The sequence below is a fragment of the Chanos chanos genome, chromosome 4 (genome assembly GCF_902362185.1).
Source record: "Chanos chanos chromosome 4, fChaCha1.1, whole genome shotgun sequence".
NCBI lineage: Eukaryota > Metazoa > Chordata > Actinopteri > Gonorynchiformes > Chanidae > Chanos > Chanos chanos.
The window spans coordinates 3,861,369-3,876,080 of NC_044498.1; the positions used below are offsets into that span (position 1 = coordinate 3,861,369).

The 14,712-nt window shown below is 43.0% G+C and overlaps 1 protein-coding gene across 1 annotated transcript in view; it reads right to left on the reverse strand.

Moving 5' to 3' along the window:
• LOC115809672 (disks large-associated protein 2-like) overlaps positions 1–13,970 on the reverse strand; it is a 51,813-nt gene extending 37,843 nt beyond the window's left edge. Inside the window, exons 1-3 of the mRNA XM_030771424.1 lie at positions 13,556–13,970; positions 12,774–13,483; positions 3,529–3,743 (exon numbers count right to left, since the gene is read on the reverse strand). Of these exons, the coding sequence (XP_030627284.1) occupies positions 3,529–3,743; positions 12,774–13,483; positions 13,556–13,901 (1,271 nt within the window). The 5' untranslated portion in view covers positions 13,902–13,970. The remainder of the gene's footprint in view (positions 1–3,528; positions 3,744–12,773; positions 13,484–13,555) is intronic.
• Between the last annotated feature and the right edge of the window lie 742 nt (positions 13,971–14,712).

Here is a 14,712-nt window from a genome sequence, read left to right on the forward strand (position 1 = left end):
GCTCTGATTTCTCCTATGGCATACCGTCACTACTGTCAGGGGTGTGGTGCTTATTACCTGCTCCATTCTTGAATTACAGGACATCAGTGACAGATCAAACAGTTATCATAACTTGAATATTGGGGCCATGAGTTGAAAGCACCAAGTAAAGTCCTTCTAAGAAACATCTTAATTAAATGAATTCTGCAATCAATCCTAAAAGAGCTCTGGTTTGCCCTCATGACAAGCTTCATGAGGTGTGGCCTTCGCATACCATCACGGCCGTTACTCTACAGACGCATTACTGTACGTTCTAATCCCGTTTTTGACTTTAGCGGACAAGTCTGCCAGAAAATTTCCAGAAGTAGCAATACTGCTTTTTTCTGCATGAGAATGTTGACTGTAACCTTTCCACCACACTGGAACAGACGACAACTCACAAGCCAAACTCCAAACCGTTTTCCACAAAACGGATTCTCTAAACACGACGATGTTTAGCCAGAATGCTGTTCTCATGGACCACTGCGCATGTACGTCCACTCAGTTCTCCTTCTCTCTGTGGAAGGAAGATGTCGCGGCTAATGGGAACTACACCCCCGCTACCAAAGAAGCTACGCTTCAGCATCCTCTGCTCTCCCAAAACACCCATACACCTCCAGTCAAGACAATCAGCCGAGATGAGTTAAGTTTTATTTATAAGGTGCTTTATGCAATAGGCAATTTCCCAAAGCAGCTTTACAGGGTCCTGTCTGTGAGCATTCCTGAAGACACAGGATCAAGGAAAAAACTCCCTCCTCAGCTATAAATACAGAGGAAATGTTGAGAAGGGGGAGTCCACTTTCCTCTATCTGCTATAGCAGACGGTTAGAGTTGTGTAACAGAGTTATTTCAGTAGATTACAAAAGCACCACAATATGTAAAAAAAAAAAAGAAAAAAGAAAGAAACTTTCTCCTGAAAACTGAAACACGTCTTGAAAAATACATGGGAAAGATTACATTCTTTTGTGTCTGCCACGCTTCAAATAGAAGATTTATCTAAGTTATGCACGTTTGACATCAGTTTCTCTCACACAAACCTTCATGTTCGAGTCGAGGCCACAAGCGTCTGACAGAGACATGACAGGCACGTCATTACAAAACCCAGAGTCACGTCTGACTTTAATCACGCATAATTAGCAACAACAAGTTCGGCGAAAAGACACTTTTACAGTATGAAAAAAAAAAAGAAGAAAAAAAAAAAAAGAAAAGCAATCACGCATCTTATCTGTCAGCGGCACATAATGTTTTTGTAGTGATTTTACCATGAGTACTGAGGAAAGAATGTTCTAGAAAGTCTCTCTTTTTTTTCATTTGGGTGTAACATATTCACAGGCGGCTCTACACTAGGAAACAAATTTCATGTTCCTTGAAAGTCTGTTATTTACATCTTTTTTTACATCTCTCTAATCAGTCATTTACTGTCACTTTCTGTTTTACTAGATTTTTTTTTTTTTTTTACTAGAATAACAGCAGAATAACATTTTACTAGAATACCAGTGAAGCTCATTCATTTCAGTATAACTAAAGGAAAAGGTCTTAAAATGCCGCTTTTTTCACTCACGCAAATTGACGTATTATTGTAACAATGGATTAATTAGTCTCTGGGCAAACCACTTACAGTGATCCATGATGTACTGTGTTTCCATTCTTCAGGTTGCCTGTTTGTGGATGAGTGCTTAGAGCAGTAATCTGATATACAATATGTTTCTAATAAAATAAAATAAAATAATAATCATTTTAAAAAAAAAACTTTTTGTCTCAAAAAGGGCATCATAAATGCACATCCAGTGAAAGCAAAATCCCAACAAATATGAAAGCAAGCTATCAATAACAGCTATTAATAACAGAACAGCCTACGGCTCCTCCGTTCAAGTCGACTGCTAATTTGGTTTTAGACAAACAGTTACTTCTTTGGCAGCTTGGACATGCTAAAATTACATTAAACCCTGAGATGCAAGGTCACCCCCTTTTTCCCACACATTTAATGATTTTTCTTTTTTTTTTTTACGGCATGTTTTATTGTTGCCGTGCTCTAGAGTGGTGCACTCTCCTGTTAGTCTTTTTTTTCTGTTGTAATTTTCAGCAAATTTGCATAACAATATCTAGTTTGCAAATAAAATATTGTAAAAACACAGAACAGTGAAACTGTAACATATTCACAGCTGCTCTAGACAATCCGCGATTTCATGTGAATTTTTCAGGGACTGAGAGGCACCTGTCCTGCATCGTAAAATCACCCTTAAAGTATCAGTCTGCAACTCTTTTTTACACCGTTTTGTTCTCAAGTCCACACAAACATTAACCTTGATGAAACCAGGTGGAGTGTATGGACAGCAGATGAACCAGCAGTCAAACTGTGTTGCCTTGTCCTCTGCTGTCTCTCTATGTTATCGTGGAGTTCTCTCAGACCTGCCGTAACTGATGAGATTCCAGGCCTCGTGCTCTCACCACGGTGTCTCTAATTATCCACAAACACCAGCCCTCTTCCACAGGACCACACAGGCTCTACCACTAGAACCCTGGTCACAGCACGTGAGCCCAAGGGTTTGTCCGTGTCTCAAGCCAGCCAAATGAGCCTCATTGCACCCATCACCCCAGAACCTCAACAAATGAAAAGAATTTACAGAATCAGAACCAAGACTCTGAGACTGAGACTCCAACTCTGAGACTCGGAACTCTTAGCTCTATATCAGTCGGAAGTACTTTTACAATGAGCTGCTGATCAGCTCAGCTCAGCTCAGCTCAGCTCAGGTTAGGTTAGGTTAGGTTAGGTCAGGTTAGGTTAGGTTAGGTAGATTTGGTTTGCAGTAGACGAGTCATCATCCATCTTGACACACACTTTATAAACAACACAGACAATTTAGAAACATAATAAAAGTACTCAGGTTCCAATCCTTACTAAACCACTAAAACTATAAATAAATAAATAAATAAGTAAATAAAAATAGCTTCTATATCATATTATCTGATATGAGATTTTGTCTTCAGAATAAGGGAGAATTCACAGCTGGAAACATAAGAGCGTAGCGGTGGAGGCAGATGAAAGGCAGACTCTTGATTGCTAATGCTAACAGAACACCCCGTCTGGCTCTTGGGAAAACAGCGCAAGCCAAATTTCAGGATGTATACACGTACTCCTTGCTAAATACCTACATTCACACACACACACACTCCCACCCCAACAACAACAACAACAACACACACACACATACACTCACACACACACACACACGATCACCAGGATCACCAGTGGTTCAGAATACAAGTGCGGTTCCCCTGCTATCCACTACAGGAACAGTACACATGCACGCGCGCACACACACACACACACACACACACACACACACGCACACACCCACACATCTCACCAGTGGTTCAGAATACAAGTGCGGTTCCCCTGCTATCCACTACAGGAACAGTGCCAGCTCTAACAGGCCCCTCCTGTTAGCACTCTTGCATATTTGCATATTCCTGAGTCAAGTGTACCCAGACCTGTGCATGCTGTCTTACCTGTGGGGGTCTATATGAGGCCTGTGCAAGGCAGACTTCAGGACGAGAGCATCTGGACGGATGGTTTTTTGAGGCGATGTTTTGGGGCTGGTGTCTGAGTCGCCGCTCTCATCATCTCCCATGGCTTTGACGTAACTGCTGCTTCTCATTCTGCGGCATGGGATCTCCTCGTCCTTCTCGATGCCGGGGTATCCGCCCCACTCATCCTGAGGCACCTGGGCCCCCCCATCCAAAAAAAAAAAAATGAAAAAAATTAAAAAAAGAACACAGACTGCCTTTAGCTAAAACACTACACAGTGAAAGAAAAGATCCATAAGACCAAAGTTGTTCTGTAGCATCAGGACTTAACATTAATAACTGTCAGCCCGGTTATTGACCGTTTTCCGAAAGCAACCTCCCCACCCTCCCCAAAAATTCCCATGAAACTTCATTTTTGAAGGTTGTCTCACCAGCTTCTCTTTTGTTTGCGAGTACAGAACACCCCAATTATCCAGCACACGGAGGGAGCTGAGTCAGATAGCTACTGAATTTCTGCCCAAACAAAGGTGGCAGAAGCTCACTTATCCCTGTGCCAAAGCCTGGTTCCCCTCCGGGGCTTATCCGCCACGCTCGGACAAGCCTAATGATCCAGCCTCCTTTCAAATTCACAGGACACCGAAACGTGTATTTAGTATTTATCCTCTTTTTTCTCCAAATTTAGCTTTTTCATGGTCCTCAAATATTTCACATCAACTCCATGTCTGCGTCTGTAAACTGAACAAGACCCATCTGGGTGATTAAATGGGAATTTCAGCTTTCCCCCGCCCCACACAGAACTGTCTTTCAAGCTGTTTCTCAGCAGCTTGGATGGTTTTTAGATCAGTGACTTGCATTTATAGTTTATCCTCTATTTTCATCAAAAAACTTCTCACTTGCTGTAAAATAATGAAGGTAAAACTGTATAGAAATACTGATGAAACCCAGAGGGCATATCCTTCCTATATTCCTCCGAAAATGTGCATGTGCACGTGGGGCTTTTTTTTTTTAAGATGTGAAATGGGTCTTTAGTAAAAAGCCAAATGGCTTTTTTTTAGCCAGCACGAGGTATTCCACATTGTGTAAGACAAATCTAAGTGATACTGTTCTTATTGGTTCTCACAGCAGGTGGGATGAAGCAATGTCTTTTCCTATTGGCCTTTAAGACAGAATCTAAAGTTACTTTCACTCAGTCAGTCAGCAGACACTGTACATTCCTATGCTTACTGGATTTCAAAATGTAAACAGTTAAAAAAAGTGCTAAATACTGATCTACTGAAAAAGCCCACCAGATTAAACAACAACAGCAACAACAGCAAACAACAAAAAACAAAAACAAAAAACATTCTAATGATACCATTAACAAGACATGTTATAATCCTCCCGGTGAAAAAGGGTGCATGTCTTGTTTACACTGCATAATCCTGTTAACATAAAACAAGAGTGTCTGAGAGATTAATTAATGTAGACTTTTGAAATCAAATCTCCAGTAACCTGAATGATTACTATGGTAACGTTCTTTATGAACTGGCCCCGAGAAGAAAGTGGAATGGAGCACTTCTTCAGCAGTGGGTTGGAGAAAGCTTCCGGGAAAATATCACATTTTAATTCTGAAATAAAGCTTCGTTCAGATTAATTTTAAGGGGAATGTAGGCATGTGTGTAGGTTGCAACCATAGCAACGGCAGATGAACTAGAGACATTGATACATCATGCATATGCATCGGTGAAGTCAAAGCTCCAGCCCCCCAAAAAAGAGAAAAGACAAAAACATCAACCAAACACACACACAAAAAAACAGGTTAACCACAACACTCATCACAGCACAGATGACACTAAGCTAGCCGCATCTCAAAAAAAAAAGAAAAAAAAGTTAAGAGGAAATATAAGTTGAGATGTGTCTCAAACGAGAATGATTTTAACTGATAATAATTCAACACCATGGTTTCCACAAGATACACTGTCATCTCACAAGGCAAACAGAACAATGTACATTACAATCACAAAACATGTTTTGGAAGAAAAGTGTTAATGTAAGCCCCTTTCACACATGCACTGCAGCCCTAAAATAAGGGGCTGCATGTGTGAACAAAAATGTCCGAATCAGTCGAATCGGATTCTAAACGGACTTTATTCTACCAGTACCCTAGTGCAAACTCCGTTTTCTCTTCCTTTAGGTCCATGTGTGAATAGAGCGCCAACCAAAATGTCTGGAGAGACGATGAGATTGGGGAACTTCTGTCGGTAAGGGCCGACGCCGAAATCGTCAGACTAAAGTCGGTGGCCTCGTTCGCCTTTTTTGATTCGGTGTAAACAAACAAACGCAATTTTCGCAGGGTACTTTTTGCATCATGTCCTGCCTCCTGCACGTTCTACCCAGGTGCCACCCCCCACCTAAACCAAACGGAGTATTTCGAGTATTATGTGTGAAAGCCTCTGACTCGGGCTATCTGCTGCTGTGAGCTGCATGTGTGAAAGGGCAACTTCGGACATAATGCGAACCTGATTCTGCGGATATAGTCCGTAGTGCACATGTGAAAACGGCTTTAGTGAAATATCTTGGCAAAAAATGTCCGTTTAGTGTGTTGGATCTATTTTCCTCCTCGTTTTACAGGATACTTAAAAAAATCTGTTAATGAACTGGATACTGAAGTTTAAAATGATTCCCCTCGATCGCAGAGCGGACATTGTATGATGTAGAGAAAGGAGTTTTTAGTGTCTGTGAAGCTCAGTTTTATATCATAATGTCAAGAAGGCTGAGCTTCCGCCTCTGCTAGCTTAGATACAGCTGTGTTTAATGAGCGAGTACAGCCTTATTTTTAACATCAAAATTAATGGTGGGGAAAAAAAATATCAGCTTACTATGAATCCCAGTTTTAGGAATCCAATATTCGTTGATTTACTGCCATAACTGTATCTGACTTGTGTAATGATCCAGCTGTAAAACGCATCGCACACAGCCGCTAACGCACGCAAGTTAGTCAGGCTCTGTGAGAAGCACCGACCCCATTCGCGTTATTTATTATGGTAAACGTTTGTGGTTGTATAACTCTGTTATACAAGAATGTCTAATTATGATATTTTCAGTAAATTGATGTCCTTTGAAACACTTGCTCAACAAAGGCTAATGTAATTTTAAGCTTTCTGGAAGCATAAGCGGAAATGGGGCACTTATGGAAGATGTCGTAACGTGATCCATCTGAATAGAAATGAAACTTTCAATTTTCTGTTAAATCAGCTTTGATTTTTACTGCTCTAATATTCCCGTGGCTGTTCATTTCATTTCTGTTCAAGCTGTCATTGCCATTCTGTGAGGGTGATATGTGTGTGTGTGTATGTGTGTATATATATATATATATATATATATATATATATATATATATACACCTTATAAGACCTGGATCTTTGTATGTTCTAAATATGGCTGGAATCTAGACACAAACTTACGCATTTGGCTAAATTCTCTGAATTTTGATTATTATTCCCTTGATGACTAATCCCTGTGATTTCCTGCTCATCCTCTGACGCTCAGAAGGGATTTTGGAGAGCTTTCTATTGCCCAATTTAGGAAACTGGTTGAGGGAGATGGACAACAGCAAGTCACCACTCGCAGAAAACCACAGTCCTCACAGTCTTTCCGTCCATCTAAAATAATCAGCGTTATTAAATTCAACCAATAACTGGTCATTAGCTCCTGCTACCCCCAAAGGGGGAATACTGACTGATTGTCAGTCTCTCTCTCTCTCTCTGCTCACTCTCTTTCTCTGCCTCTCTGTTTCTCTCTCTGTCTCTGTCTCTCTCTCTTTCTGTGTCTCTCTGTTTCTCTCTCTGCCTCTCTCTCTCTCTGTCTCTCTCTCTTTCTGTGTCTCTCTGTTTCTCTCTCTACCTCTCTCTCTCTCTGTCTCTCTCTCTTTCTGTGTCTCTCTGTTTCTCTCTCTGTCTCTCTCTCTTTCTGTGTCTCTCTGTTTCTCTCTCTGCCTCTCTCTCTCTCTGTCTCTTTCTCCCTCTCTTTCTCTGCCTCTCTGTTTCTCTCTCTGTCTCTGTCTCTCTCTCTTTCTGTGTCTCTCTGTCTCTGTCTCTGTCTCTCTCTCTTTCTGTGTCTCTCTGTTTCACCTTGCTCATTTATCACTGCAGATGAAGGGAAATGGAGGACACAGGCCCTATAGCACTACACAGTGACCCCATTTTGCCCCCCCCCCATCCTGGTCACGCCTGATATACAGGTACACCATGTGCCCACACACCCTGACCCCCCAAACACTTTTCTCACATAAGATCATTTCATCAAGGGAGAATGCAATATGAAATGCAACACACTGCTAATATGTCTGTACATATAAAATAGTTCTCTAAGCCATCTGGCTGACAATACACAGGAGAATTACTGAATTTGGGGTCTTTCCAAAATAATATACAACAAGTGTACATGCAATGGCTTGAATGCCTGTCAGATGGTCCTCCTGTTTGGTACCTGCCTTTTTAAAAAGGTTACAGAAACATTCTGCATAGGAAACCATTAGATCACATGGTCTGGAAAGTAATGACATAACAATTATCTGACCACTTCAGTGGGTCTGAAACCATCCATAGACCAGAAATACACAGATATCTGAAGCATGGCAGAGTTAGTACAAAGTTAGGAGGGAAAAAAAAAAAAAAAGCTAACAGGAAGTCACCTTAACGTCAAGGTGTTTGTGCTTGTCAATCCAAGTGATTTCTGTAAGTCAGATCCTAACAGCTCTGACAAATTTCCATTCTTTGCTCAAATGACTGCTTTGCGAAGTCAAAAAGATAATTAGCCAGCTTGCTGACATCTCGCTTCCCAGCACTATCAGCAAAACTATCACGCACATTAATCTGCTGTGTGAGCGTTTCACCGCATCCCAAAAGACTAAGCAAGATAAAACATGGCACTGGTGAAGACACTGAATTAATTAAGCTTAAAGACGCCAATAAGGGAGTCGATTTCCGCTCTTAAGACACCAAATTTTTGAATCACTGGGCCAGTGGTTAACAAGGCTGTTGTGAGTTGTGCATGAGTGTATTTGTGTATATGTCCGTGTATATGTCCGTGTATATGTCCGTGTATATGTCCGTGTATATGTTCAGATAAAGTGATGTCTAGATCCTAAACCACAGTGTCAGTCAGTGAAAAAGCATTGACCTATGACCTGGGTTTGAGCTGTTCCTTACACTGGAGAAAGGGAAAAGGTCATTCCATCAAACTTTATGGTTCTGTGTGAAAGCAATGGCCACAGCAATTAAACACACACACACACACCCTTGCATGCAGGTATGTGCTCACCAACCACGAAAAAAACGAAAACAAAAACGCAAACACAATTCTACATTTCCTAGGCTTGTATTTCAGCCTATCCATTACAATCAGTCCGCGCGACTGAGTGAGCCAAGCAGATGTTGAAGAACGCCCCCCGGACAGACACACGGCCCATTACCCTAATTCATCTCCATAACGGCCAGTCAAACACACAGTGATGAAACATGAAACCTCTCACACACAGCGGGGCAGGGACAGAGACACACACACACACACACACACACACACACACACACACACACACACACACAGAAGCATCGGCAGTGCCCAGTTCCCTGGAGACATCTTCCCCCTCTCCCTCTCTCTCTCTCTCTCTCTCTCTCCCTCTCTCTCTTTCAATGACTCAACTAAATCAGCAAAGAACAGCAGTCTGACCTTCAATGGGCACAATGCTGTACACTGAATCCACATCATTCTACAGAATCTCCAACATCAATAACCACTCTATCAACACACTCTCAACTGACAAGACACAGTCTGTATGTGTTTACCAAAGCCTCACGCACATTTTTTTCTGTTCCATTTACAATGACAACAAGGGGAAAAAAAAACAAACAAAACAAAAAACAAACGGAAAAAAAAAACAGCTATCCCTGTCAGGGCCTGTCACTGTCTTTTCGCTTTGGCAGGAATCCACAGGTTGTCTGCAAGGGCGCGCTATTTGTCTGAATCGTTTGAGGCTGAGAGACAGGTATTTTCTTTTGGTAACAGAAATATTGACCTCTCGATTTTAAGAGTGACATTCTTTTCCCATCAACTTCTTAACTTAACGATAAAAAAAAAAAAACCCACTTCAGCTACAGTATGTTATTTTTTTTTTTTTTGATGAACAAATTTGGAATTTCAGATTAACTTCTTGGAATAAGAGCATATAAATAAAGCCTGATTTCAAATATGGAGCAAAACAAAAATGAAATTTTATCTGAATAATGTACCATAAGCAACACTACATCACCTGTGGCACAACATCAAAAAAAAAAAAAAACAAGAGTGAAACAACCGATAATACTGAAAACAGGCAGACCCCTTCACCTCTGACTCCAGTGGCCACTTTTCAAGTGGGGAATGTGTTCTGGACAGAGAAACATAAGCGCTACTTCAATTTAGTTGCATTATTACCTTACTAATCACCCGTCTAACATCCTCTGAGAGCTTCATTAGTCAGTAGGTAAAGGAAAAATCCTAAAGCAAGACTGAAATATAACAAAAAGGTACTCTGTCAGAATACTGTGCATTCTCTGCACTCCGCTAATACAACTGCTGCAGCTTTGGAATAAAAGTGCATGCTGGCGTTCTGTGCGTGATTCTGGCCTGTGACAATCACTGTTGGGGTGGGGGGTTGCGGAGAGGATCCTGTGGCCTTGTGTCTCACACTCAATTTAACACTTTATAGTGTTGGCCTTGACACCTCCTGCGTGTCGATCTGGCCCGCTCATTCGTTCCTCTGCAGGTGCCGCGAGAGATAATTGGGACTCGTTTGCATAAACGTGTCCCCTGGAAGCAGGAAACGGTGGCTGCTGACAACAGAAGCTTCGCGACGTCGCCCCTTCCGTTCGCTTCCCACAATGCACCGCTACGTCTCTGTCCCCTCCCAGCATCCGCAGATTTCATCACACATGCTGTACGTTCCTGCTCATTGCACACACATCCGATAAAGAACATCTCTGACTTGCATTATAGAGGAGTCAGACCCTGCGTCTACAGCGTTTAATCTCTTAAGGCCTTTTAAGGGCACCTTAATGAAATGAACAGCTGTCTGGCAATTTTCAGGAACCTTGGGCTTGGGGTAATTATCAAAATCCCTGTCATTGAGGCAGCACGGCACATTGTGATTTGCAATATTAAATTATACATTTCATAACCAAACCGCTTTTATCTTAAACTACAGAACTAAAGTTTGGCTCTGTTTTGCAAAGAACACAGCTCCTGCATAAGAGAGTTGTTCGAGCTGGCAGCTGAGTGTTATGAACTGTAAATGTGTCAGTAGGTGAAACAGACAGAGACGGCCTAGTAACCCAAAGCACTGATCACAGACTGTTCAGAGCTCATTTAAGTTGGAAATCTACACGACATTTTGGCTAAATATGAAGGTCTTCCTTCTCTGTGTGGAACCAAAGTCAGTACAGCAAAGTAACACTTCATGAACGTGTACTGAGAACAATGTCGTTTATTGTTCATTGTACCTTTGTTTCATTGGTGTCTGTATGTTAAATGTGAATATGGTAAGGGAGGTGTATTTGACAGATAGAGAGACAAGGCAGTGAGACAAGAAGTGAGCGAGTGTGTGTGTGTGTGTGTGTCTGTGCATGTGTGTGTGTGTGGGGGGGGGGGGTGCTGGAATTACATGTTAAGCTGGTGTGGGGAGAATTAGCAGTGATTAAGAAGATTAGTAGGAACCTAACATTGTCAATTTCCAACAGTCAAAAAAAGACTTGGTCACTTTCTGGTTGTCTGTAGAACAATAGAACGCACATAAAGCAAATTAAAGACAGTATGGCTTCACTGAGCCATGGTTACTCAATGCATTGATCTGCGCTTCTATATAAGTTACTATATAAACAATGGTTGCTCGAGGGCAACAAACAATGAAGTGCGCGGGTGGACTATTATTGGCCGCGAAAGCTTCCAACCTCAAAATGACTGTTCAGTGAATTGAGGGCCCAATCCAAACAGATAGGTTTTTCCTTGTAGGCTTGACCAATCAATTTGTCAATGAATGTCTTCTACTCCAGCAAGTACTCATGCAGATTAGTCAATCCATCAATATCAGTTATTGCTAGGTATATTCCTGGATGAACAATTTTTAAACAGAAGTTTCTAGAAGTTTCTCCTCAATCCCCTTCTCAAGAGGCCAAAAATCTTTGTGGTACTATCTTAATAAGAAACGCTCTACATTAATACCGTATCATAAATACATAGATGACAGTGCTATATCTCTTTTTCGCTCTTGTCTGCTTTGTACCCCGAGTCTATTGTCAGATGACATTCAAAGAAGAAACATTTTCTGAAATTTTAAACTTTCTTCAAACTGTCAGTTGAAATCCAAGACAGTATCACTGTCTGAATTCTGAAATTTCTCTAAACTTCAAATGCGCTCTAAAGCAACTGAATCTGGTGATTTTTGTTCCGGGGTTTTGTGACCAACTTGTGTCATCATAATTAGAAAGCGCCTACAAAAGGTTTGCACATGCAACCTCAGCACTATTACTGCCAACGTATCCCCCTTGACAGGACAATTCTATAGACCTTCATCTCTTGAATAAAGTTTGCCTGTTGGCAAGACATTGCTGAGATGCTCTGAGATCCTGCTTGAGAAAACAATTCAAGTACATCGCATTCCAATTTCAAATGATTTATCTTTCAGAACATCTCGGTGACCCAGAGATCAAACACACAGCTCAGAATCTTCAGACTTCAGAATCTTTCAAACTCACGCAGAGGAGTTGTGCCTAAATGTCTGGTCACGCTACTAGTTCCACTAACGTACAAAAGAAGCTGCTTTGCACAGTCAAATGACCTTCTTTTTAGTTTCATTTGGTTTTTGTTTCTTTGGGGTGAGGGTTCATGTAGGAAACGAAAACCCTTAAAAATAACCCTTAAACCAATGAGTTTAGGGATAGCATCCCCTATATGGATAAGACAGGGAACTGAAAGACTGTTGGTTCATATTGTGAAGTGGACTGCTGGGCAAACTATCAGCAGGTTCATAGTCCTGCTGCCGAGCATTGCCAGGTGCTTCAAAGCAAAATAAACTGAACCCAACATGTTGCTCTTGGGATGCTGCTAAACAGTCAAGGTGCACCCTCTAATACAGAAAGTGGTTCTCAATTAATCTGAGAGAGTTTCAAAAAGAAAGCAGAAACTGAATGCTGAATACTGAAGCCTACACTCACCTGCAGATAGTGACTGGAACGTAGCGAGGGTTTGAAGTCTTGGTGCAGCATGGGCTTGTCCAGGTTTAGGGAGGACTTGCGGTATGCCTCCTTGGCCTGGCTGACGGTCAGTGTGGACCAGGAGCTCCTCTTCATGAACTTCCCCTCTGGGGCCATGGCCAAACTCTCGCAGGCTGAGCATTTGACGTCATTGTTGCTCTTGGAGGTTTTGAGGGAGTGGTCGCCAAAGTGACTGTGCATGGATTCTGGGAAGCAGTGGCCCACATGTTCGGCGTGATGCCTACTCAACACGCTGGGCGTTCGGTATGTGCTGTCGCTGTCCAGGTTGTCGTCCGAGCTCCACCAGCCACCCACGCCCGGACGGTGCTTGCGTTCCTTGCTCTTGCTTCGCTTGCTGCCGTGTTTGGACGAGTGGTGACCAGGATGATGGTGGCTACTTCCTCCACCGCCACTGTCGCCTTTCGTCCCGTTCATCTTGGACGACCCTTCCAGCGAGTGGGACTTGGTGAAGAGCTTCTGCACGGAGTGGACGAGATGGCGGATGCGTCCGGGGCTCTCGCTCCGCTGTTCGCCTGCGGCGGCTGCGGCAGCTGCAGCGGAGGTGCGTTGGTACTGGAGTGTGTGGAAGCCATCGCGATGCAGTGGGAGCTGCTTCTCAAACTGGTCCAGCAAGTTGGCGGGAATACGGTTGCTCTTGCTGCCCTGATGATGCGAGGAAGAGGATGCGGCCGCTGCAGCTGCAGCCGCGGCCGCGGCCGCGGCGGAGGTGGCGGAGGCAGTGATGGCTGCGCAGTCGTCCCTGGTGGCGGAATCGTAGTACTGCGAGCTGTAGTGCATTCTCGGGAAGGTGCTGCTGGAGACGTGGTCCGCCACGGCGGCTGTGGGCAGCATGACGGGCGACATCACCATGCAGTCGGAATGGATGGAGCTGCGGGGAGAGTAGCGGTGATGGTGGTAGTCCATGGCGCAGCTCTCTGTGGGGCTGAGGAGATGGGAGTGGCGGACGTCTGAGATATGCATGCCGGGGGGGTCGTGGGGATTCTCATAATCGACCAAGCTCAGGGGAGGGGGGAGATGGGGCGAGGGGATCTGGTGGTGCTGCGTGCGTCCGCCGGATAAGCCCTTCATGTTTCTGGGTGGAGGGGGGCAGCGTCTGTCTTCATTGACGTGTTTTCGAGATGGTGACCAGGTGGAACACTGCTGGTCTGGGAGAGAGGGGAGAGAGAGAGAGAGAGAGAGAAAGAAATCACAGATCATTAGTAATTCTCTAGATCTCCTTTTGAGGAACACAACTCCACCTGCCATTGTGTGTGCCACCCTGTCCAGACTGGACAGTTGCTTGTGCCCTCATCCAAGATCCTCTCTCCACACTGATTAAGCCAGATTTCTCTTCCGGCTCCAAACTGACACAGTTTCTCCTCAGAGTCATCGAAGGACCGCTGACCTGCTATGCAGAGACATTTCTCTGCCCACGGCGTATTTCACACCCTGTCATCCAAAACTCACTCACTGACTGACAGCAGCTGGCTGGACCTGCTCCGAAGAGCACAGACAGACCTCCCTTTAATTCACTTTGGTTTTCAATGCACTGGTTTCAACTCAACTGCCTTCAGTCAGTTCAACTTATCTGTATAATGCTTTTTACAACCAACACAGCATAACAAGCACGGATAGATAGATAGATAGATAGATAGATAGATAGATAGATAGATAGATAGATAGATAGATAGATAGATAGATAGATAGATAGATAGATAGATAAGGATAAAATTTTGTAAAAATAAAGCAGTCAGACTGGTGGGGCAAAAAAACTAGTTTGTTTCAGGAAACTCTGACCTCCCCAAAACAACTGAAAACCAAATTCACAAATTCTAAAATATTTTCAAATCCTTCTACAGACCAAGCCACCCTCTCTGTGTCATCTTCAAAAGACAAGAAA